This window comes from Neopsephotus bourkii, unplaced genomic scaffold (assembly GCF_033783945.1).
Source record: "Neopsephotus bourkii isolate Nb327-2 ecotype Australia unplaced genomic scaffold, CSIRO-AGI_Nbou_v1 NB_234, whole genome shotgun sequence".
Taxonomy (NCBI): Eukaryota; Metazoa; Chordata; class Aves; order Psittaciformes; family Psittacidae; genus Neopsephotus; species Neopsephotus bourkii.
The window spans coordinates 6,445,005-6,471,259 of NW_026900744.1; the positions used below are offsets into that span (position 1 = coordinate 6,445,005).

The following is a 26,255-nucleotide window of genomic DNA, read 5'->3' on the forward strand; positions in this document are numbered from 1 at the left end:
GATTTGGAAGGAATTTCTTTACTTTGCCTCAGATATTCTAAACCTGTATTTGACCAATGCAACCAACCAGTATAACCTGAGTTTACATGCACTATGACCTTAAAATGCACCTACCAGCATTTGCATAATATTGATGTCTGAATATTGCCAGTCTGCCAAATAGGGCAAGTGCAACATGAGCATTCTCCTGATGCTTTTTCAAGACAGCTGCACTAGCTTTTCAGTTGAACCCCACTCGTGCTGGCTTTGCAAAAGAAGAGATGTGGAAAAACGGCAACTCTTTAAATTATCCATCCTTTTTACCTTTGACTGAGTCACAGATCAAGAAGGAAGGAGTGATCAAATATCTAGTAAAGGACAGCAACTGTCAGCTGGATGGCAACAGACATCAAAAGAGATTAGAAAATGACAATTTTAGGAACAAATTGTCCCAAGGTAAAGCAGGATGGTGAGGCAATTCCAGAAAGGATGTAATAGAATCATAGAATGGTTTGGGTTGGAAGGGAGCTTAAAGTCCATCTACTTCCAACCTGCTGGAGGCAGGGACACCTTCCACTAGACCAGGTTGTTCAAAGCCCCATCCAGCCTGGCCTTGAACACTGCCAGGGATTGGGCAGCCACAGCTTCTGTAGGAAACCTGTGCCAGTGCCTCACCACCCTCATAGTAAAGAATTTCTTCCTAATATCTAATCTAAATCTACTCTCTATCAGTATAAGGTCATTCTCCCTTGGTCCTATCCCGACATGCCCTTGTACTCCAGGTGGGGTCTCATGAGAGCAGAGAGAGTAGAGGGGCACAATCACCCCCCTTGACCTGCTGGTCACACTTCTTTTGATGCAGCCCAGGACATGGTTGGCTTGCTGGGCTGCAAGTGCACACTGCTGGGTCATGTTGAGCTTCTCATCAACCAACACCCCAAAGTCTTTCTTCTCAGGGCTGCTCTCATGCCATTCCCTGCTCTCAGCCTGTAGTTGTGCTTGGGATTGCCCCAACCCAGGTGCAGGACCTTGCACTTGGCCTCAGTGAACTTTATGAGTTCAAAACCTCCCAATCTTGTCAAGGTCCCTCTGGATGGCATCTCTTCCCTCCAGCATGTTGACAGCACCACACAGCCTAGTGTCACTGTTAAACTTGCTGTGGGCGCACTCAGTCACACTGTCCATGTCACCGACAAAGATGTTAAACAGCACCAGTCTTAATACAGACTCCTGAGGAATGCCACAAGTCACTGATCTCCACTTGGACACCAAGCCGTTGTCCACAACCCTTTTCAGTACGAACATCCAGCCAATGCCTTATTCACTGAGTGGCCCATCTGTCAAATCTATGCCTCTCCAGTTTACAGATAAGGATGTCCTACTAAGGCAATGACTCAGTCTCTTCAGGGGGTAAATTATGCTTGGGTCTTTTCATTCAAGAATGATGTGAAGGAAAAGGAGCTACAGAGGAATAAAAATTCATCTGGAGCTCTCCAATTTTTCACATCACAGCTAGGATTACTGCGCCAGCAATGAAGATGATGTTGTCTTGGCAGATGTGGAATAAAGGTTCTTTAAGGACTACCAAAGCCTAGAATGAGTAATGCTTCTTATCTTTTAATAGGAAGCATAGTGCAAGGAAGACTGGGGTTAGGTAATAGCAAGCAAAGCAAGGGACAAAAAAAAAGACAAAACCCATGCATGGTGTGGGAATGACTGGAAGGACATGCACATCAACAGTTTTCATTTTAAGGAGAAACTGTCTAAAATTGGGGTAACATATTTTTCTTACAAATACAGATACTTTGCAAACTTTTGATAGCTGGAATTTTTGATCCAGAAAATAACGTAGTTACAACTATTTTTTTCTTCATCTGCCCCAGAAGCTTTGATGAATGTGGCTACAAACTTGTGGATACTGATGATGATCAAGTCCAGGTGAACAAGTTTTAATGTCCAGCGTGCATCCATCTGACAATATTAAATGCTGTGAAGGCACACTCCAATGGCATCAGCTGATGCTTGACAGTGTACTTACAGACACACTAAGTATGCCTGGGTGGGAACAGCTCTCAGCTATGTAGCGACCTGCCTAATCTTATTATGCTGTTGCATACAGGTATGTATGAAGGGCAAGCTCCAGCCTGCACTTCCCATACCAACAACCTTCCTTTAGGAATCTGGCCAGGAAGTCTCCCCCCAAGGCCCATGTTGAAAACTGGGTCAGTTGTCTACTGAGGCTTGTGTACGGTCCTCACCACAGTGCTATCAAAAGCTTGTTAAAGGCTATACAACCCATAGCAAAGGTCTTCTCTCTTTTCTGGTCAGCAGGGAAAATATTTTATACAGCAGATATATATACATTTTCCAGCTTCTTTTCTAACCATGACTGGCGAAAAACTGGCTGACCTTCTCCCACAGGACACTAGCATTCGTAGTTTTCCTTACATCTTCTGGAAATGGCTCTAATCTCATAGGCCAGTCACAGAGAAGGATTTAGTTTTTCGTTGGTTCCCTTGGGCCATTCCCACCCAAGCACTGCACTGGGGGAAGCAGGTCCCGACCATGGGAGCACAAGCCCTCAGGCAGTATGCCCTAGCTTTCTGCACAGCCAGAGAGAGATCAAAACCTAAAAAGAGTCGAAGTTGTCCCAGTCATGCCAGGAAGACAAACTAACCCCCAGCTACTCTTTGTCAAAGGAATACGGAATATTCTCCACAGAATACATCATGCAGACTCTCCCTCCTCTTCTCAGTCCAAGACCTGCTAGGAGCCAGAAGAGCCTGCCTCATTTTTTTCACTTTATTGCCAGGCATTTTCTCTGCTTCAGCATTTAGTAATGGTTCAGCTGCCTTGACTAAAGCACTGAACCATCCTGATGATGTGATAAAGTATTCTTTAATATCAATTCCTCCTAAAATCCCCCCACACTTTGTGAGTAGAAATGGCCTTTTGCACTGTTTGCTAGGACCACAGGACAATCATCACTGAAAAGCCTTTCTTGCCTCTTTCCCAGTGCAAGCCTCATCACGTCCTTTATGCACATTGGCTGCCTTACTCATCAACCATACCTTCCTATATAATACTTCTGAAGGGATTAGTTATAAATGGCCATTTAGGTGAAAACTCAAATTTGTGAGAGAAATGGGACAACCTTTAAGCTAACTTCCCAATTCAAGAACTCTTTTATAATGGAGCAAGTCCAGCTTCTGTTCCCTTCCACCCAAGTCCAAGGAGAGTGGGAGGACAGAAGGCAATCCCTACCCAGGCATATTTCTAAATAGATGGGCTAGAGCTCTGCCCCAGCACAGGATCAGGCATCACGAATCTGTAACCAAGCTTTGCATTCATAATGCATTAAGACAACCAGTGGAGGATTTACAGCTCCACCAAAACGAGATGAAGAATCTTTCTCACAGTCCTTAAAAAAATGAGAAGACCAACTGTATACAAAATAGTTTAAAGCAACAAGCGCCTGGGAGGAGGGAAGGGAAAGAAAATACTTGCAATCCAGAAGCAGGCTCTGGAGTGAAAGTGCCAGTTGCAGTGCTCACTCCATTGCTCACCAAAGGCAAGTGACAGCACTGGAAAAAGGAGGTTCTCCCTCCCTAGCCCAGACCCAGAGAAACTGTCTGCTCAAGTGCTGGGCTCAAGTTCCAAACAAGTTGGAAATATATACATATGGATGAAGCTTTACTTGGGGTTGGACAGCAAGGACAGATTTACAGCCTCACTATTTTTCTCAAGCCAACAGGAGGAGCATGATGGCTCTCAGGTTTTTTTCAGGCATGCAAAACAGCCCACAGGCAAAGCTAGATCATAATCCAAGGAATCTACGGTGTACTATGAGGCTGTGACGTTCACAGTCTGCCCAAGCAAACATGTAGCATGACAAGGCCATTAACTAATGGCAGAAGAGAAGCTCTAAACAAAAGCTCAGCAGACAGTGAGGACTCTGGCAGCAGTCTGGCCTTGGCTTTAGCACAGTAACAGGCTGATCAAAGCAGGAAGTATTGTGACATACATTTTAGCAGGACTAGAAGTAACCTGTTGACTTAAAGCAGGAATGTAGCTGCCAAATAAAAGGTTAAACAAAATCTGCTCTGCTGCCACATCCACAACATCTCCAAAGCAGAAGCCACCACACGCTGCAACACACTAGGAGGGGTTATGTTGTGCCCACTGCTGGAGTCTCAACATCTGCTGGAGGATGACTGCTCCTCAGATGGCATCAGTGCTGTGTGCGAGTTGTCAGAGGCATGCCCCTGCAAGGGACAGACAGCCGAACTTGGCCTCGCTCGCAGGCAGGTGCTCACTCGCTCCTATGACTTTCACTATCAAAGGGAGCTTCAAGGTGCCGCAGGCACTGCACAAGTGACTCCTCCTGGCAAAGGCTGCAGAGATTCCTGCTAGAAACATCCGCAGGCTCATTATTACATGTGAAGGAAGCCTGTGAGCTGCCAATTTCTAGTTAAACCTTTGCCCTCACTTGGCTTCTTTACCACCATGTGCCAGATGTTCGGGGAAGTGAGTCCCAGCAAGCAAGACTGCTCCTTCTGATTCACTAATGATGGGCAGAAAACCACCCTGGAGTCAGTGTCAGCACCAGGATGCGATGGCTGGTTTGCATAACTGGCATTTATAAATTCTTCCATTTGTTTCAGGACCTATCGACTCTCCACACAATAAACTTTCAGCTTTTTGACCACTATTTTAATAGAGAAGTGCAGCATATGGCCAAACCACCCTCCCGTTTTAATTCCTCTGGTAGTTTGGGTATTGAGGAAGACCCTCAGTCACTGAGAGACCCAGGGTGATGCCAGGTGGTACAGCAGTGAGAAGCAGCAGGGTGAATCACAATACATATACGGGTAATGCCTCTTGGCAAAAAGAGAAGTCCAGGAGAGAGTTTAACTGTTCTGAGTGACTGTACATGAATAATCCACCTCTGGGGATGCACTAGGAGCAGCACTTTCACCAGAGGAGGGATGCCTGGAAGTGCAGCAGGCTCTTACAGCAATGACTGCAAGTCAGCGCTGCCAGATCAGTCACCACAGACACACGAACAACCCACATCTGTGACCCTTCTGCAGTAATCATGGGTTCATGCAACTGCAGGCTGTGGGACTCAACCCACTTCCTTTCCACTTATATATTGACATATTAGTCAGCATGGTGCAACACTCCCCTCAGCTAACCATGTCACCTTTACCCCATTCCACACTCCTTTCCCCCCTTTTTTGCAACAAGTGTAATTATCTTCTCCTTCAGTTAGAATAAACTTGTCAAATGACTGAAATCAGATTACCAGGGTTTTAGTTGCTCAGATTCACCCATCTTTCCCCTCCTTAAAGACAGCTCTGTACTCTCCCCAGTGGTACAGTACTGCTCTAACTTGTGGCAAGACTTGCAAATTTGAGTGCCAGCTCACCCAGAACTCTATGGTGGGGACTACTTTTATTTTGCTACTGATGTTGAATATTTAGCCAAAATGGTCCTTTTTCTAGATTAATCTTTTCTCTCAAGCTTTTATTTGCTTCCAGATATTTCTGGTTTAGTGTGAAATAAAAAACAGATGAGCTTTTACTTTTCTTTTTTTGTTCATATTCCAACTACTCCTCTTTCAGGACACAGTGGCTCCCAGGGCACTGAGGCATCATGCAGATCTTCAGAAGGCTGTTGCACCAGACTGTATGTAACACACTAAATCCTCTGCCTCACTGTTCTGCTGCTGCTTTGGCATCACACTGATTCTTTTTCCTTGTAACATCTCCTGAAAATCTTTCTCTCTACAAAGCGCTTATCCATTCCTCACTATGCAAGTGCTGCCAAAAGACTAACATAAGACAGAGCAAATCCTTCTCAGCTGCATGGAGAATAAACTTATCTGATCACTGACCCCAGCAATAAATAGCCATTTGCCTTTCATTTACTCTCTCAGATAAAGTCCTTTTGATTTCTCTTACTCAAAAGAGGACTAAGCAAGAATCTTAGTACTTGGCCGAGAATCTCTGCTCAAGCAGGTCTAAGCAGCTTGAGGTCTGGTGTCTGAAATCTCATACCCAGCCTGTGACTGTACCATCAACACCTGCAGTTGCCATCAACATTCAGGGGCAAATGAATCATCAGAGGGCAGAGAGTTCAGCCCATTTCATTTGAGGAATGTGTCCACTTCCACAGCAGTCATGTTCTTCAGCAGGATGCTTCCATCTCCCCTATCTCTGTCCTGAGGTCACACTCTTGACTGTAACCACTGGTTTGCAGTGGGGATGAAGTTTTGCAGAGGGACAGGCCTATGTCAGATAAGGAATAAGCAACAGTGGCATAGAGCTCCCACGTCAAGCAAGTGCCTCTAGATGAATTCAGGAAAAGAAGAAACTCTCTTTTCTCTGGAAAATGAGCTGAGAGTGAAACAGACACTCTCCACAGAGAGCACTGGGCAGGGATTTATCATTTTAAATTTACTATATACTGATAAAATGCTAACACTCACTATCAGAACAAACAGACGCCTACATCTTATTCCCAGGGCATGGCTAGTTGTCCATCAGGTCATTTCTTCTAGCTAAGAGACAGCACTTTTTGCATTGGTTTCCATAAAAAAAGCAGCTGTTCTAGCCACCTGCTTGCAGCTAAAGCCAGTGACAGCAAGATCCCAGCCTCAAACAGAGAGAGATCAGACTAGAGAGAATAAGACAGATGTTTTGCAGTCACCTGGACTGCATCCCAAAGTATTCAGTGAACTGGCTGGGCAGCCTCAAAACCCAGCAATGATTCCCTTTGGGAACTTGTGTAGAACAGGTAAGGTGTCATAGGACTGAAAAAATGGACAAAGCAGTACCTAGCCTTAAGTAAAAAAAGGGAAGAAAGTTCATTTATTATTTCAATTCTCAGAATATCAGGATTAATTATTTATAAGCACATGAAAAAAACTCCAATCCCAAACCCACAAAGATTAAGTAGCAGCCCAGGCGGATTTGTCAAGAACAAATAATAATTGAAAAAAATAAAGTATTTCTTTATACAGGAAAAAAAAAAGTATCACAGGGGAGAAGCAAGATATGAACTGGAATTCAGTGAGCTTTCTGACATATCACTTTCACAAACATGCCAAAAAATGTTATTAATGATATCACATATAATATTACAACTTCAGAAGTGGCCAAAAAAAACCCCAGCTATCTAGGAGGAGTTCCCAGTGGCTTCACTGTGGAAATGGAAGGATGTTCTTACATTGGGATCTGCCTAGGAACCAAATTTGTTTAGTTTTCATTATCAACCTGGAGGATGAAATAAAAAGTATGTTTATTGAACTACAGAGGACATGAATCTGGAAAGAATGGCAGGTATGCTGGAAAGCTCTGCCAAGAGAACTTGGCAAACTGAAGAAGTGTTCTGGAAGAAAGAATTGGTAGAGACAAGTGCACGGTGCTGCTCTTTGGCAGGAAGAAGGAACAGCACAAGCACAGGGTGCAGAGCTGGGAAAGATAATGCTTTTCAGTTCTTCCTGAAACCTGGAGTCTCAAGGAACTGGACAGTCACAGTCCTATGCCATTGTGGAAAAGACAGTCAAAACAGTGGATGTATACAGAATGAGAACTGCTAGGCTAGTGAAGTAGCGGTTTGCTCCTCTCTAACTGCTGTACTCTGGACATTTTTGGGCACTGCTTTAAAAAAAGGATGAATCAATTGCAGGCATTCAAAAGAGCAACAGGAATTGAGATCTGGAAAACATCACCTACAAAAACTGGAAATAATGGAGTGTTTATTCCAAAGAAATGAAGGATAATGAGGCCAACCACAAAACCATTGAAGTAACATGCAGTGCAAGGCACACAAGTTCTTTCTGCTCTCTGGCAAGATGGGCACTGAAGCACACAGTTAAGATCACTGCATTTTCTCTCCCCAGCATTCTAGCAAATTTTGACAAGCTACTTGCTGCATTTTTCCAAGAGCAAGGGGTACCATATCAGAATCCAGTGACCATTGCGTGACTACAAGCATCAGGTGGAAATTCAATTTGTTCTGAAGTAAACCAATCCATCCTTTGAACTTCAAACTAAATGCTAGGAGTCTCTACAACTGCCTTCAGGTTGCAAGACACTGACACTTCCAGGGCTTTCCCTTGCCCAGAAAGAACAACAAGAGTGTGACATAAACCAAAGAAAATTACTTTTGACTCAATTATTCATGTTATGAAGGCCTGTGCTTGTGCTTGCCCAGAGGCTGACAGGTAACTTCATCTGTCTGGTACCAGGAAAGCAATTGCAAGTTGGTGCCAGTGTGAGACAAAAGCAAAGTATGAGCCCTTCAGGCCATCTATGTAACAACCAAATACAATTATATCCCCAGACTTTCATTCTATATGTGGTGAGCTGCCAACCTCCTCTCTCTGTCTCTAAACACAGGATATAACATTCCATCCTCTGAACATTAATCCATTTGTCTGGTTATGTGTTGAAAAATCATTAAAGACTTGGAAACAGATATATATGATTTGTAAAACAAGAAGTATACCCAAATAGAGGGCATTTATTCTGGATTTCACGACAACAGATAAAGACAAACCATCAACTGAATGAGAAGTCACAACCTGATTCCATTCAGGATGGGTGAAGTACAGAGAACAACCCTGACTAGTAACAGGTCCATGTTACTTCAGAAGGGCACTAATGCAATAGGACAAGGGGCAATGGGTTGAAACTTAAACAGGGGAAGTTTAGATTGGATATAAGGAGGAAATTCTTTCCTGTTAGGGTGGTGAGGCACTGGAATGGGTTGCCCAGGGAGGTTGTGAATGCTCCATCCCTGGCAGTGTTCAAGGCCAAGTTGGACGAGGCCTTGGGTGATATGGTTTAGTGTGAGGTGTCCCTGCCCATGGCAGGGTGGTTGGGACTTGATGATCTTAAGGTCCTTTCCAACCCTAACTATTCTATGATTCTATTCTATGATTCTATGATTCTATGACTGGGATAAAACATTTACATGGGGAAAGCAGTGGATTTACCATTTCAGTCTGTTAGTTTTAGACATGATACTGTTCTTCTGGGTGATACTTCAAACACAAATCATGAATCTCAGTGCAACAATAACTGAGCAAAATAGGATGGCCTGTGCCATTCAGGAGGTCACATAAAGTTTGGATTATAGCCTTTTCAATGAGTTGTGCTGTCTCCTGTGCCATCACATCCTTATCTCCAAACCCCCATTGTTTCCCCTTGCCATTGCTCTTTTCCTTCCTCTGCTCTTAAATCCCAACAGTCCATAAACCACACAAAACCCAGTCCTTTTATATACTCTTTAAAATAAATAAAAATTAAATTCATTGTTCATAGTACACATTAGCATAATCTTGAACAGAAAGCCTCATCTGTAGTGCAAGGTCAGGTTACAGAGAGATGTCTTTGTAAAACATATTTAAGTAAAGCTGAAATCCATAGAGGTAAGAAAACCTCCATCACTTAAATGCAGCAGGACACACAGAGGAACTCTCAGATCAAAATGTGGCAAATATCACATCTGCCCACCATTTCTAATTAATGACCTTCACAATGTCAGCTGACAGTGTTCTTACCACTTTCTCCTTGTAAACAATGTATTTCAGCCACTTGAAATCCTGCCATTTGAATCCTGCCAGAACAAACAGGGAATCCTTCTCATACTGCTCCATTTTCTGGATTGCACCTTCAGGATATGTGATCCGGAGCGTTGTCTTGCCACCCACATCTTTTTCAAAGCCCTTCACTGGTGCAGAGTTCAGCCTGCAGGGCAACCAGAGAAGACACTGTCATGGATTCCCACTTACACTCACGCATGTTGATGATACAGCAATGACTGCCGGGCAAGAGCTCCCTGTACACAGCTGTTGGAGCAGCGAACATTAACTCTTGCAGCTCTTCATCACAAACATCTGTGAAGCTTTATACCAAGTCATGACAGTTTCATTAGAAGCTATTTAAATGACTACATTGAGTGCAATGCAAACCATTTCTGCATATCCACTCTTGTGATTTAAATAAGGTTGGAAGCTTTAGAAAAGGAAACTGAGAAACACTGTCCTTGCAATTTAGAGTTACAAATTAAGCATTAATATTTTATCATTGCTTTGGCACATGGGGTTATTCCTCTCTAGGAGCAGGACCCTACGCTTGTCTTTGTTGAAATTCATTAAGTTCTTCTCTGCCTGTCCAGGTCTCACTGAATGGCAGCACAGCCTTCTGGTGTACCAGCCATTCCTCCCAGTTTTGTATAATCAGCAAACCCGTTGAGAGTACACTCTGTCCCCTCATCCACGTCACTGACGAATAAGCTGAACAAGACCGGACCCAGTACTAACCACTGGGGACCACCTCTAGACTTAAACTAGACTCTCTGCTTACCTATGAGGATGTTATGGGAGACAGTGTCAAAAGCCTTGCTGAAGCCACAGTAGACAACATCCCCTGCTCTCCCCTCATCTATCCAGCCAGACATTCCATAATAGAAGGCTATCAGACTGGTCAGGCATGATTTTCCCTTGGTGAATCCATGCTGACTACTCCTGATAACCTTCTTTTCTTCCACATGCTTACAGGTGTCAATCAGGATGAGTTGTTCCATCACCTTTCCAGGGATGGCGGTGAGGCTGGTCAAACATGGCAGTGTAAGCAAACTGAAACTGGTCTCATGCTCCAACCTCAGTCCAGAGCTTCTATTGCTCATCTTCCCTGCAGTGAGATTGTTTAAGAAACTAAAACAGCTAATAATTTAAAAAAAAAACAAACAAACCACCCCAAACCCAAAGGAAGAATCTTCACCTGGTTTAATTCCCCAGCCTGGTCCATCCAGAAAGGCAGAAGCTGCCCTGCAATGCCAATGCAAAGGAAGGGGTTGGGCTGCATAGCTGGGTAAGGCTCAGAACCACTGCAGTCTTGCTGACTCAGAAGGCTTTATGCTATGGAAGTGCATCACAGTCTGAAAACACCCAAGCACACACAGCTTTGCTCTTGGGCACAGTGATTTCTAAGGGAGCGCTATGTATTTAGCTGTGCTTCTGTAAAACACTCCTCAGGGACAAAGTTTTTTCCCCTTCAAAAAAACAAACTGTTCTGGTGTTAACAGCAATGATGACTTTCATAACATTGAAGTTATTCAGAACTTCTATTCAAAACTAGAAACCCAAAGCTGAGGAAACTTCATGTAACTTGGAATACAAATCTTGCTGACATCAAACAGCAGCCCCTGATGGAACAGCATTGCCTGCTTGAATTATTGCAGCCTTCTTGACTTGGGGTAGTTCAATATACTGGAAAGTGCTTATGGACTGCAAATTTTGCCATGTAGGAATGTTAATGAGAATCTGAATTTCTCTTTTTCAGCCTGGGTAAGCAGTTTAGGTGGGAAACCTTTCAGTAGAAGAAAATCACTGTACCCAATCTGAAATTCTACTCAGAATTAAGGAGAATAAATTCCTTTGTATTTTTTTAGTAAAAATGCTTGTTTCATCATTAGGAATAAAACATTAAAGGGAAAACAACTTCAAAATTGGCACCACCACAATTTATACTGGAGATGAAGCCTTTTTTTTGTGGTTTATAAACCCTTGCTTTGTGCCCTGACTTTGAGGTATCTAGACCTGACTGCCTGCAAAAACAGTGCTCCCATCCAGCCTGATCCTTCGCTTTTTCCTCTGTTGCTGACAGTGCATTCACACATCACTCACTTTTGCTATGGGCATTATTTAAACTTCAAGGCTTTGCATCACTCTGGGGTAGTTGACCCTACATAATGGCATGTGGCTCTAATGGTAACAGAGATATATACGGTGAAGTACTATGTAGAGAAAACTAGTTAGACACATTTTTCATCTGTTGTCTTGAAGTGGAGGAGAAAGTTAGTGTCTGCAGTCATTTTAAATGCCAACGTGTAGCTCTCTGGCAGGGCTCTCCCCACCCCCAGTTGCTGGGTTTGCTGTTTTCATGCTTACCTTGTTAAAACTCCTGAAACTTGGGACCCCCTTTGTATCTAGATAGGAAGCAAAACAAATCATTTCCCCAAGTAAAATGAACTCGGGTCTCCAGCAAAGGGCCAGAGTGTAAGTTGCTGATGGAGTCCTAGTGATGGAGCCCTGCTAACGAGCCAGCACTGTCAGCCCCATGGGCAGTGCCACAGGGGCAGCGCAGGCAATGGAGCAGGAAATGTTCTGGCGGCCACAACCTGTGTTCACAAAGGTGCACATTACACAGCTTGAACCCCTTCTCAGGCAGGACTTGCTGGTGGTTAGAAACACAGCTAAATCTTAGAAAACCTTAGCTAGGATGCCAGGCCTCCTCATACTGCCCACAGACAGGCAGTTTTCTACATAAGGAATTTCAGGCTGGTTTTCTGCTTGTGTCTGCTGACAACATAGGGAGCTTAGAGACACTAACTCCTAAGCTTTGCACCACAAAGACCCTCTCAGATATCATTAAAGTACCATCATCAGATAAATCCCTATCTCATTTTAACCAGGTATTTTCTGACATACACTTGTTATTCGCCTGTCTACAGTCTACTTCAAGGAGGCATTTCAGAACACCAATGATTGACTGCTGCAAGAAGCTCCTGCCAGATAATCAGTGTGACAGCTGGGAGTAATGTCTGCACTGAAATCTGATAATATCCAGTTAAAGAAAAACAGTAACTAACTCAACTCCAAACTGGTTTACAACTGTCAACGCTGATTGGTATCTCTTCACCACAAGATCAAAATTTCTTGCTGCAATTAGCAATCCCAACATGGTAACACATGAGGCATAAAAGAACTCCACATGCTGCCCAATCACTCCTGTGGCTGCAAATGTACCACAGTTTCCCCCTCAAAATTCACCTCCTAGGTCCCAAAATCTGATCCTTGGAAAGCATTTTGCAACCCATGAAATAGGATGCTGTAACTCCAGGGAATTCCCCATCTTCCACAGGAGTTAGGAAGCAGTTGGATACATTTAAAAAGTCTATTCTCACCTCCTCTGCAATCCCACGTCCACCCACCTGGCTTCATTTAACCTTTACAGTTGACTTTTCTCTCCTTTATCCATCCCACAAACAGCACAGGTGCTTAGCTGCCCTCTCATCCTCTCAGCTTGCAAACAGATTTACTGGTGTGGGGAGAAAAGGTTGAACTTTTCATTTGGAAATTAAATAGTGGACTTTCTGATGTAAATCTTAGTGGGTGGCTTAGTCCAGATAGATTTAAATTGTTCTCTTGCTACTTTTTGAACAGTCTGAGCCCAAGAAACGGCTGTAACTGAATTTTAGTTCAGCTCAAATAACTAGAAGTCACCAGACTATGATGGGTAGTAAGAGCACTTTGCCACAACTAATAGTGGGATGAACTAGGAGAAGGGTTGTGAAAGCTTCATCCTCTTCTGAACAGTCATCCCTGTGTCTGGAGCTCTGCTGGGAAGCAGGGAACCGTTCATAGGAACAAAGGACTGAAAGGGATCTTCTTAGTCTTTTCATCCAGAGTTAGAGGGGTATTTATTACTGTGTGTATGTTCTATTCTTTCCTCATGTGCCCATTACTAGCACATGGGAGAGAAAGGAGACCATGCTAAATGATACCTTCATTGTGCCTTAAATTCTTTTACTAATTCCTTTCTTTCTTCCACCTTAGTGAAGAATTTGCTATTTGCCACCATGCCTCATGGTTGACTAGAGTTCAGAGAGATGATATCAGCTACACTCCCTTTAATATGAAATCAGTTATCTAAGTTAAAAAAACAACCTAGACTATGTTACACCAGCTTTTATAAACTTACACTGCAGTTTATCCCACTTTTCATATTTACCACCATAGTATTTTGTTACTCATGATTCAGAACCTGCAGTAAAGCCCTGTGTTTTTTTCCAAGTTAGACTAATGGGTCTGTAGCTCCCTAGAGCATGTCCCCCCTCCCTCCTACACACACTCTTGCTCTCCATTAGTATAGCTATTATGTTTGTTAATCTCCAGTCACCCAGAACACCTCCCTGACTTGACAGATTTATTACTAAGAGTTATGACTAGACCTGTGATTTCACATATTGGCACGTTTTTCAATCATTCTGAGATGGCAATAATACAGGTCTTCAGCAAAAACAAGAAGTCCTAACTTTCACTGTGGTTCTTTCCATTCCCATGCCACTCTGCTTCTGCTCCCTTATTCAACGTCATCATCCCATCATCCTCAGTGAAACGGGCAAAGTATCCACAGTTTTTAGGGCACACCTACAGGTGTTTAATCATTACTGGGTCCTCACTCATGAAAGGTTATTGCTTCCTAAGACTCTATACTGCAGCATTCATTTCTTCCCATCCTAACTGCAAAGTGTAGTTCTCGGGGACCACTACACATGTATAATCAATAATGCTTCCCTAAGGTACCTAGGGAATACATCTGGGAGCAGATCTAACAGTACATTTTACAGCTTCATCACCTAAGGGCATCACAAAAGCAGCAGCTTTTAGAAAGAAGCTATGAAGAGCAGATTCAAGTGGGATCATAGGAGAGACCACATTCCTAAACACCTGTGGAAAATGGAATGCTTGAGGAGTGCCTTTACCCTTTGATGTGATCACTATTTATAACAAACATATATATGCTCTTGTTTTTTTTTCCCCTCTGTATTAGTTAATGTTTCCATAGAAATGGACATTGTCACTAGAGTAGGTTGCCTGCATAGCATGGGAACTGATACTGAAACTAAATATATGACAAAAAACTGCGATGCCACAGACTCACCTGACAACAACATCATAGTCATCGATTTTTAACCCCAATGACTTATTTGCAAGTACTCCACCATTTCCCACAATAATACATCGCCGGCAGCTGAGACTGTGGAAGAAACAGAAGAGATGACTTTTGTAACATAACTTCAAATATACCAAGACGTATGTATTTAGTTTGCACCTATCTAAGAACTACAGGAAACCTTTTGCAACATTAAGAATTAAGGGAGGACAGAGATACACTCGATCCCCAGCTCACCCCATCATGCCCAGGCATTACATGTGATAAGCTGCTTTCAACACCTCACCCCATGTGTGGCCTAATGAGATGAGCTGTCAGGACAAGCAGCTCCTCTCCCCCCACACCCATTATGATGGGCTTGAATCAAACCCATCTGTTTACTTAAACCTTCTCATTATTGATTTAGCACTGAAATAACAATAAACCAAAAGCTTAGTGAGGAAGTCCTCTCTTCAAGCAATTTTCTGAGTGCAGGCAGATCTTGCCAGGTTATCTGGGGTGTGCTCACCTTGCTGAGTGCAAAATTGCTGCACTAATCATGAGACTTCAAGAGACAGAAAAACACTGAATGGATAGGAAAAGGACACTCCACCCCTCCTCCTAACCAGCAGGAAACATATATGGAGACACAATGGGTGAGGGAGGGGAAGGAAAATAACCTTAATTAATAAAGAAACAGGAAAGAGAAGGAAGAGAACAGTTTCTTGTGGAACCGCTAGTCATGAGAACTCTCTGCAGCAGATGTTTAAAAGTGATTTTGTTTTGAAGACAGAGAGAGGACTTCTTTCCAGCCATCTAATCCCAAACGCAGCTGGCTCTTCTGGCAATGTGCCTCCACCTCTGGTAGTTCACTGAAGGAATACGTGTCTGCAGAGCCTTTTTCGGAAAGGGTCCAAGGCAATCGGTTGTTTGGAGCAGATCTCTGGGCTAGAAGGCCTTCCTAGTCCCAGGCATAGTCAACTCATCTCTCCTAGGCTGTCGTTGCTGTGATCAGTCTAAAAAGCCAGTGTGAAGAAAGCTTTACTTATGTGGTGTCTGTCTGCAGAGCGGGGCTGGAGCACGCTTAAAGACTCTGCTAAACCACTGAGGGTTACCCTGCTGACAGAGCCATTAGCTGCAGATATGTGCAGAATTAAGAGCACCAAGAAACACTCAGGAACAGCTTCCCCAGCCCAGATTAAATTTCACTACAGTTCCCAGCCTTTCCAAAAGAAAAAACCTCCCCAAGAAGATGGACATGCCAACCCAGTGTTCATGTCCCTAGGGGCCGAAGAAGGGTGGATGTTTGTGATAATAAAATCACAATAGAGAAAGAACTTTATAGACAATGGCACAATAAAACCCAAACCACTGTTCTGGCAACAAGGAGAAAGCAGAGACACAATCTGGATCAAGTGGAATACTGTGTTAAGAAGGGAAAAGTCATCCCCAAGTGCACCCAATTTAGTGACAAAGATGTAAACACTTGTCAAAAACCTACTGTAATTTTACATTTCCTCCTTCGAGGAAAAGGTGCTGTAAGGAGGGAAAAAAGACATAGTTCAGTTCTGGCCAAGTGAAATTTCATCTGAAAATACACTCTTTTGATGATTACGATAAGAAAGTTTGACATCCTAAACAACAGACATTTCCTTTGGGTGAAATACTGTAATTTCTCTACTCAGTTGTCTCTAAACCATAACTTTTTCTAATTCTACATTTTGAAGAATATCATCATGCTAAAATCCAAAGGCTCCAAGCTATAGACACTCCCTTCTACCCCTTTCCACTTACTGTTAGGATGCTAGCTCTAACCAACTTTGAATACAGATGTGTTTGTTTCAGCCTCAAACCACTTAATCGCGTTCTTCCCTTTTCTGCTAAATTAAAGCACCATCTACTGTTAGCAGTCCCTTCCACATCTGCATGTGATCCACTTACCGACAAACCAGTGTGTAAACATGTGCCTCTAGGTGGATAATCAGTCACAGGGCAGACTGGTGATCATGAGCCGCTACACACGAGATAGAAGAACCAGTTCCACCAGCCAAAGCTGTTCCAGCAGCCTGCTCCTGCATGTACTGATCAAAGCCCATTCCTAATTTTCTCTTGACCACACAAACCAGGGAGAGCTCATCACATCTTTTAGGGTATGGCAGCTCTCCTAGATCTTGACTCCCATTTGCAGCACCTCTCTGAACCGTTTTCATCTTCTCCCCAGATCTCCAAAGCACTGACTCTGGAAGACCAGCATGCGGAGCCAATGCTGCTCAAAGCAGGGTCCCTCTTACACAGAGATTTTATGTACATCATTCCAGTGCTCGTTTTATAGTCACTGGTTTGCAGAATATAATCCTCACCTTGTAAGCATGATCTGCACTGTCACCTCTGAGATGCCTGACTTCTGATTTGGCTCCAGTAAAGGACTGTTCAGAGAAGGGCCGTATGAAAAGGTCTAGACTGACCTGGCCCTCCTATTCCTTACTTCCCCAATCTCTGGCTCTGGCAAATTTTCCTACTGTGATTTTACATTTCCTCCGGATTGGTTTTAACCACTGTGAACACCTGCCAGCAGGATCACACTGGAAGTGTCACTAAGATTAATTCTCAACCCTGACAGTAACTTTTTAAAGCCGTATGACACATCCCACTCTTAAAAAGGATATGTCTACAACATAGACATAACCCACACATAGGTGTTGTGTACAATCAGAATATAATGGACTGAGAAAACTAATTAATACCTATCTTTAGAAGGTTACCCTTACCAGTCAAGCTTCTAGTTCATCGAAAAGACACATCCTTTACATGACAAGATTTCATTTCCACAACACCCAAGATAACTCACATCAGTTATACTGCCATCCTGGCTACGTCCCAGATCTAACTTTCCAGGATTTTTCCTGCAAAACAGGGCTAACCAACTTACAGCCACCTCTTTATCATCTCCCATGTTTCTCCAGGAATGGCACAACATTTGCAGTTATACCAAATATTCCAAGAAGAGTTAAAAAACAAACAGTAATAACAAAAATAATTACTTAACTTCTTAAATACTCCTCAGTGCTTATTAATTTAAAAATACATGGAAAAAACATCTTCACAGTTACTAATAAAAATGCACAAAGTATTTATTTTTTGCTGTAAAATATGACATCTTTCTATATTTACCCCCCCCCAAAATGATACTTAACTGAATAGTTCTCCCTTTACTCAGCATAACTGATGGGTTATTCAGCTTTGCCCAGCTTCATGTCTGAATCACTCATAAAATCATAGAATAGTTTGGGCTGCAAAAGACCTTAAAGCTCATTCAGTCCAAACTCCCTGCCATGGGCAGGGTCGCCTCCCACTAGAGCAGGTTGCTCAAAGCCCCATCCAACCTGGCCTTGAACACTGCCAGGGATGGAGCAGCCACAGCTCTTCTAGGAAACCTGTTCCAGTGTCTCAGTCTCGTACCCTCATAGTGTTGACGCATATAAACGTGTCCTCCTTTTTAAGTCTGCAGATAAAGAGTTTTCATCAGTATCTTTTTGACACTGAGTTCTAATCTTAAATATTCTAGCAGCTTTTTCTTAAATTTCCTTCAAAAGTACTCTGCCCACTCTCATCACAAAGCTGGCAGTTTCTGCTGCACCCTCAGAAGGCAGTACTCGGGCACAGACTGCTTTCTTCAAATGCATGTGATGAAGATACGGTGAGTCTTGGACTTTGCCTAGATTCTGCACATCAGGCACGTGCATCATGTCTGGGCAGCCAGGACTGTTTTGACCAAGACAGGCAGAAAGGTGAGCTTGGTCTCACCAGCTTTGGCAACCATACTGCAAGACAGGGAGGAGACTGCAGGGCCACCATGGTGGCGCTGTGAAAGGGAAGCACTTGGCAGGGACATTAGGCACTTGACCTCACATCCCAGCCAGAAGTTTGGATGCTTTGCACCAGCGTAGCTGTGCTCCTTCACAGTCAGCACTGACTGATGGTGCCTGAGCATGGGAAACTTCGCAAAGTCACTGCTGGCTCCAGGCAAGTTTCTGGCTGAAGAAACACACCGTGCAAGCAGCATCAGTTACAGCTCAATTGTTTCACCACAAAGAAGTGTGCAAACACCTTTTTGTTTGTTTACGTAGCATGTCAAAGCTGTATTTCTTTTTCAGAAGAATCCAATGACTGAACACACTGGACACAGCCCAGGTTCCAGTTTGTTACCAGGGTGGTATGAAGGAGGGTCACGGACTTTCCACATCAGGCAGACTTTCCCTAAAGCCCTAAGCTGGAAGCTGTAACCAGATGTACAGCCTCTTGACACAGATGCTCAGAGGCTGTGTTCATCTACACCAAAACCAGGATTCACACAGATCTTCTTGAACAATACAGCACTGTAAACACATGTATGCATTATAGCAATTGCTACTTCCTCTTTCCCTCTTATCAAAGCACTTCAGGGATTCCTCAGGGGAGAAAACCCACAAAGCCTTCCGTTACACAACTTTGGAACTAAAGGCTTTGAGGAAAGATAGAATAATTAAAACATACATCTTTGGGTAATTGGTGCTTAGGGAGGCTTAGCATATTCTGGTTTGATCTGGCTGCCGTTACTTTAACTCTGTACAACCTGAGCCAGAGGGACACACACACCTCTCCTGCTCTATCTAATTCCTTCCTCACCTGTTAGTTTACGTATTGCATTAGTGAAGACTGTATTACTTATAAAACTCTCAGTTTTCCATCACTGGCAAGAGGCAATATAAAACGGTCAATCGGGTCTTTATATTTCTTTGTATTCATAGGAAATTTACAGATTATCACTGCAGGCATTTAACTACAAAATCCACTCAAGTCCAGCCAGCAGAGCCACCATGGAACTAGAAACCAAGCCCTGGTCAACTTGCACAATGTGAAGCAGGCCGCTGGAGGAACCACCAAAACAAGCAGTGAAAACGTCAGTGATATAAATGGGCTTGGAAAAGTCAACAGAGGGCAAGAGAATTCTTGACATGTCAAAGAAGAGGCAAACCAACATCTGCATCAGGGAGAAAGACATGCCAGCTCTGAAGGAAGAGAACACTGATTCCTGAGCAAGGCCCCTGGATCTCCAATCTTTTGCAGAAAAGCCAAGAGCTGAGTTGCAACTACGCTCAGATCACAACTGCAGCTTTACCTGCCTCCTGCCTTGGAGGAGGAGCAGGTTACTATAAGCAATTCAACACAAAGGGGCCACAGTAAGGAGTCATGAAGAAAACTAAGAAAGCATGACATCACTTACACCACGTTACAGGCGTGAGGGCGTTTGTTCACATGCCCTCCAGCTGCTCCTAGTTATTAACACAACTCTACTCACAATGGAGGGATTAGTTGGAGTGAGTTGGCAAAGCTGTTTTGGGATGATGAAATGTATACACATACCCGGAAGGATTGCGTTTGCCTCATTTCAGCACCATGTCGGTACATTGTGTCAGGGAAGGTGCATCAAGATGCCGTTCTAATACAGGGATAATCAAACAAAGTTCATTTCCAGGGCTTATGGGAAGCAAGTGAAGGTAACATTTCAAGGGACAGCTTTGTGAAGGAGAACAGAAATGGAGAAGGTTGGGTGGGGACAAGAGCAAAGGGTTGGTGTAGATCATCCACCACACAACTCTAATCCCCCTTTTCCTTCCTGTCCTCTCAAGCACTGCTCTGACCTCACCTCTCCTGCCTCTCCCACCTTTCCCCAGGGAAAGCTGAATTCAGTGTACAGTTACGTGAACACTTGTTTCAGTGGGCTCGGCAGTACTCACCCTCCCCACCCAGCCCCATCCCTCTGCCTCTTGTGCTGCGGTCACAGAGCTGTGCCAGGGCAACTCTTCAGTGGAAGGAGAGCTCTGTAAATGAGGTCACTGGAATGACCTGGATTAAGAAAAAAACCTTTGAACCGGAATTGTTTCACTGACCCACTTTAAAGCTCCTCTTCGAACGATAGCAGCAGCACAAGGAGATGGTAGCGAGCTACAGTCTGAGAGTAGCAGCAAATGCAGCTTCTTAGACTGGCTTTGCCCCAGAGAAAATATTGGTGTAACTCCGTCCTGAAGAGAAGGTGAAGCTGGAGCTTCTTCCCTACTGCTAGAATTAGCCCATTAGACTTCTGAGAGCCTGCAAGTGGAAGGGTTCACAAGTTTTCCCAAGTCTGACCCCTTGTATCTCACAGACTTTAGCTGTGTCTCTTACGTAACTCAACAGTAAGGCATTTTATCAGCCCTTAGTCATAGAATGGTTTAGGTTGAAAGGGACTTTTAAAGGTCCCTTAAGTCAGGCCCTCTCCGTTTGCCCTAAGCTGGTGAGCAAAGCGGAGAGGTCTGCACTTTCCCCTTGATTAGTGAGCAGTAAGGGAGTGAGCAAAACCTTAAGGCCCTGCTCCCAGCGCACTGATGCCACCATGGAGAGGAACTGCTGGGCTGTGTTTTGAGTTTGAGAGGAGAAAGCAGCTAACTCTCCCTCATCAGTCTGCTTTATCAGCTCTTCCGGAATCCAAAATGGCAGATAACCATTGCTGCCAGCACTGTAATTCACTGACCGTCAAGGCTGGGAGAATACCCAAGTCGTCTTCAGCTATGCCCTACTCACTAAGCAGGTTTCCAAGAGCAGCTGTTGTAACCTTAACACCTCCTGCAGTACCCAAGCTCCCTTGTAATAACCCCACTCTTGCAACTCCATCTACTTACTGCTTTACGATCTCACCTTGTGGCTTGCTATCCCAAGTATTTCTAGTCCCTTTCTCCCACATGAGCTTCAAGTTTTACCTTTCCTAAGACCTGCTCACTTGGAAGGGCTGTGGGTAGTACCTGACTGTGATACACGTGTACTACACAACCAACATCCACTGCTTTGCATTTATCACAAAAATTCCCAAGAAAACAGTACTTCTGCAAGATATTTGTGTGTTTACACACCATCAAACCTTGTAACTGCAATACTATAGAAACACATTTCAAGTCTGTTGCTTAGGTCTTTTTCATATTTGATATCTAGGGGACTTTGCATATGTCTCATGAAGGCTTGAGTGCTCGTACCTCTGCATCAAAACCATTATAAAGAATGTAAAACCAAAGTGAATAGCTCATGTGAGAGTGGCTGTGTTTCACAATCTCCTGAGAAATTACTTTTAAAACCCCCAAATATTCCACTCCTCAAAGAACAGGTGAGCTCTATGGGTCACAATTACATTAACCTTCCCTGCAACAATCTTCTACCTGCCCCCGTCATTAACACTAATTTCCCATGAGCAACCTTCTGAATGAGTCTATATGTGGATTTTCCAACAGATTAAAACCTTAACTCTCCAACCAGAGCCACAATAAACCCCAGATGGGTGAGACTCAGTTGTGCGCAAAATCTCTAAGAAGGTAATTTGTAAAATGATTTTGCCTTCTGGACATCATTTCTCGAATTAATGCAAACTCTGAAGGCTAACCCTATCTGGCATTGCTGTGAGGCAAGGCAAACTTCAAAGCAAACCTAAATTAGCACACAGCCTGCAAAACACTATTAATGAACTTTCACACTAACTCCCAACTCTAACTACAGCGGGCAAGCTCTACAATCAACATGAGAGATGCAGAGACCCATGGAATATGGAAAGGCTGGAAAAGCTTATTCATTTTGTCACAGAAAAATGGGCAGAGGGGGAGCTGGGGTAAGAAATAAACCCGGTATGTTTAGAAAGCAGGAACTGTGTTGTTAACTCGGGTTCAGAGAATTACAACTGCTTGGAAAGAAACAGTGGCAGGACTTTGGAAAGAGATCGTGATCTAGTAGAAAACTTTGACAGCATCTGAAAGAAACTACCTCTAATCCAGGAAGTGGCCCTAAACCAAAACTGCAGGGCAAAGGGAAGGGATGACAGAAAAGCAAGGATAGGACAGACTATCATTGGGAAGCTGATTGTGAACCTGCCAGTGAGTTTCAGAAGTAATGCCTACAATAAGACTGAAGAATCAAAGGAGTCTCTTCGAAAGACGTCAATTCAAATACCACACGACTCAGAAGACTGCTGTTGTGTCTTGGCATAGGCTTGGTCAACGCAATCACACATTCCTGCTTTAAGTGCAAGGTATTAGTGAAGAACATTGTTAAAACCAGCCAGTCCCTTCTTTCCCCCTAAGAGTTTCTTGTAATCCTGTTGCTTTGTCAGAAAGGCTGAAAGAGAATACTGTGTTTATTGAAACCTGTTATTTACTTATTTGAAAAAGGGTCAAGAGGATGTATTGTAACACCGTATGAAACAAAAGATTAAGAAACAATCAAAAGGTACATGCTTTTTTCTACTCATGTTTGACTTAATGGAGGTCTCTAGAGTTTACAGATTTACTGTAAAGAAGACTCGGTTTCCAGCTCCTGATGTACCTCCAAAGCACCGCCAAATTTATTGGCAATAATTTCCGGCAAAAATAGCTAGTAAAAATTATTTAGGACATGTGGAAAATAATCACTTTTCCTCCTACACTAGAAGGTCTCATCTTACCTGTCAAGAGCTGGAGTTAGACGGTAATCTTTGGTTGCTGACAGGATGGCTTTGATCAGATTATCTGGGGAGAAAGGAAGGAGACATTAGGAACAAGTTCTTACTTTTAATGGAAATGAGAACCAAAGTGATGTAAAGCATCTGAAGCTGTAACTTGCAGGAACTGAAATAAAGTCCACATTAGGAATGTACACTTCAACTTGCATATTCCTATTTTCTCTGACTTTCATACGCTGCCTGCAACTGCTGAAACGTGTTATGTGCCAAATTCTGATGCAATGAGCAAATACCTTGCACAAAAAGTATGACAAGAAACAAACATAGTACAGTTTAAGGCAGTGGTTTAATATGCACTTCCATGAGACTGCATTTTCCCAAACAATTCAGACATGAAAAAAACAGTATCACTGCCAATGGTTGCTTTCAGACAAGCCTTTATGCCATTGGGCAGTGAACTGGATGCAGGAACAGAACCAGGTTAGAGCTGATGCTTTTTATCTTCCTGGGTTACTTTTAGTTTAGGTTCAGTTCCCCATTCTGCCTTTCTTCATGGCAGAATCCAATTAAACCATCACAACTGCTTAAAGAAATGCCCATTGAACCACAGCTATTCTGGTACCCCGTGAACACTGCAGCAGCCAGATGGTATAAGTTATGCAAGCGCAGACACACACACAGATTAAACATATTAAATTGTGGAAGCACAATGATTAGACATAAATAATTCTACCAACTGGAAATTTTTGAGTCTGCTTCCTTTTAGATTTTGTCCTTTGTCCCTGATTTTTCCACCTCACTCTCCTGTAAAGATCCAAACTCCTTTACAACCGGGGCCAAGAAGCAGCAATGCTTTGCCTAGCCTGGATTTACAAATGCACCAGTAAGTTCAGAATGGCTGTATGTCGTCTGACAAGAAGCCCATCTGTCTCCAAACCCTGACTCTAACTGTGGCCTTAAGCAGATGCCTAAGAGAAGCACAAATAATTGAGTGCGCCCTCAGCAAGTTTGCCGATGACACCAAGCTGTGTGGTTCGGTTGATACGCTGGAGGGAAGGAATGCCATCCAGAGGGACCTTGACACGCTTGTGAGGTGGGCTGATGCCAACCTCATGAAGTTTAACCATGCCAAGTGCAAGGTCCTACAGCTGGGTCGGAGCAATCCCAGGCACAGCTACAGGTTGGGCAGAGAAGAGATTCAGAGCAGCCCTGCAGAGAAGGACTTGGAGGTGCTGGTCAATGAGAAAATGAACATGAGCTGGCTTCAGTGTGTGCTTGCAGCCCAGAAAGCCAACCGTATCCTGGGCTGCATCAAAAGGAGCAGCTCTGCTCTCGTGAGACCTCACTTGGAGTATTGTGTGCAGTTCTGGTGTCCTCAACATAAAAAGGACATGGAACTGTTGGAACAAGTCCAGAGGAGGGCCACGAGAATGATCAGGGGACTGGAGCACCTCCCATATGAAGATTGGCTGAGAAAGTTGGGGCTGTTCAGCCTGGAGAAGAGAAGGCTGCATGGAGACCTCATAGCAGCCTTCCAGTATCTGAAGGGGGCCTATAGGGATGCTGGGGAGGGACTCTTCATTAGGGACTGTAGTGATAGGACAAGGGGTAATGGGTTAACACTTAAACAGGGGAAGTTTAGATTGGATATAAGGAAGAAATTCTTTCCTGTTAGGGTGGTGAGGCACTGGAATCGGTTGCCCAGGAAGGTTGTGAATGCTCCATCCCTGGCAGTGTTCAAGGCCAGGTTGGACGATGCCTTCGGTGATATGGTTTAGAGCGAGGTGTCCCTGCCCATGGCAGGGGGGTTGGAACTTGATGATCTTAACGTCCTTTCCAACCCTAACTATTCTATGATTCTATGAATAACACAAATAGACATAATATTTCCCTGAAATTGTCTTTTAATACTAAATTATTTTCACATCAGGGATTTAATGTGTCAGCTATAGCTTCTATATATCTAGCAACCCTTAGTCATTTCTCTTCTATGAGCCTGGAACCCTCCTGGATTCACATGGGCTTTCAATCACTTCCCATTCCTGATTTTAAATATGGCTTTTCTGAGCTTCAGTTATGATACAGGAACATTAAGAAGACGGACATCAAGTGATTGCTTACAGTGAACTTAAATAGTCTTCCTGATAGACACTACTTACTGTAATGAGCACAGTTTGGAGAGTCCCTTTCAAATAAAGAGTTCTGTTCTTGTTTATTATTACACCCCTCTGCAAAAAGTACAGGACAAGGATGTCAATGAACACATGAGCTCGAGGCAGTCCGTGTGCCAACCAGCTTTGAACTAGACAACAACTGGTGAGATGCACAAGGCAGATAAATAAAGCTGACGAACAGAAAACTCTGATGGTTGCTTTGAGATTTGGGGAAGTTTTTGACATGGCATTACTGGCAGCCCCTGCCAAACATTACAAGCTGGGAAATGTGATTACTTACAGAAGATCATATTTTGGACTAAAGTAAGGAAAGAGGCAATTTGTAGTGCAAAAGGAACTTACTTGGCTAACAAAATAGTGGGTTTGTTTAATTTTCCTTCATCTGAAGAATTTCTTTTGATGCATTGGCAGCAGGTTCCCTCTCCAGCAGGAATGCTATTTCCCTAAGTCTGCTGCAAGAGCAGTAGGTTGTTGTGACCTCTAATGGCACTATGCCACAGTCCTCTCCTTGGCCTATCTCATACCTTGACTTTTGCTGGACAGTGTACATTACTGTGGTTGTCTTCCCCCACTCTTAGAAAAGAGATCTAAGGACTGCATGTCAAGGGCTGCAACCTCTCATCTCCCAAGCTTTTCTTATGCCAGGTTTGCTCTACCACCCACAAGTTAACACCCTGGAGGTCATCCATTATACTATATTTAAAAGTACATTAAAGGAATACAGTTGAGTAATGCATGCAAATAATTCTGGTTTTCTTCTCTTGCCACCTATTTAGTAATGCCTTCACAGTGAATGCTCAGAAATGAAATATGACTGGATATGACAGCATTTGAGATGAGGGTGCTTCCCATTCCCATCATCCAGAGAGAAAACAC

The 26,255-nt window shown here is 43.5% G+C and overlaps 1 protein-coding gene across 6 annotated transcripts in view; it reads right to left on the reverse strand.

The window, feature by feature from the left end:
* Positions 1-26,255, reverse strand: part of ST3GAL3 (ST3 beta-galactoside alpha-2,3-sialyltransferase 3) — a 205,250-nt gene that overhangs the window by 39,689 nt on the left and 139,306 nt on the right. For all 6 annotated transcript variants that reach the window (XM_061345031.1, XM_061345033.1, XM_061345030.1 and 3 more), the window contains 3 exons: positions 23,209-23,272; positions 14,721-14,816; positions 9,554-9,740 (listed from right to left, as the gene is read on the reverse strand). In XM_061345031.1, coding sequence (XP_061201015.1) covers positions 9,554-9,740; positions 14,721-14,816; positions 23,209-23,272 — 347 coding nt within the window. The remainder of the gene's footprint in view (positions 1-9,553; positions 9,741-14,720; positions 14,817-23,208; positions 23,273-26,255) is intronic.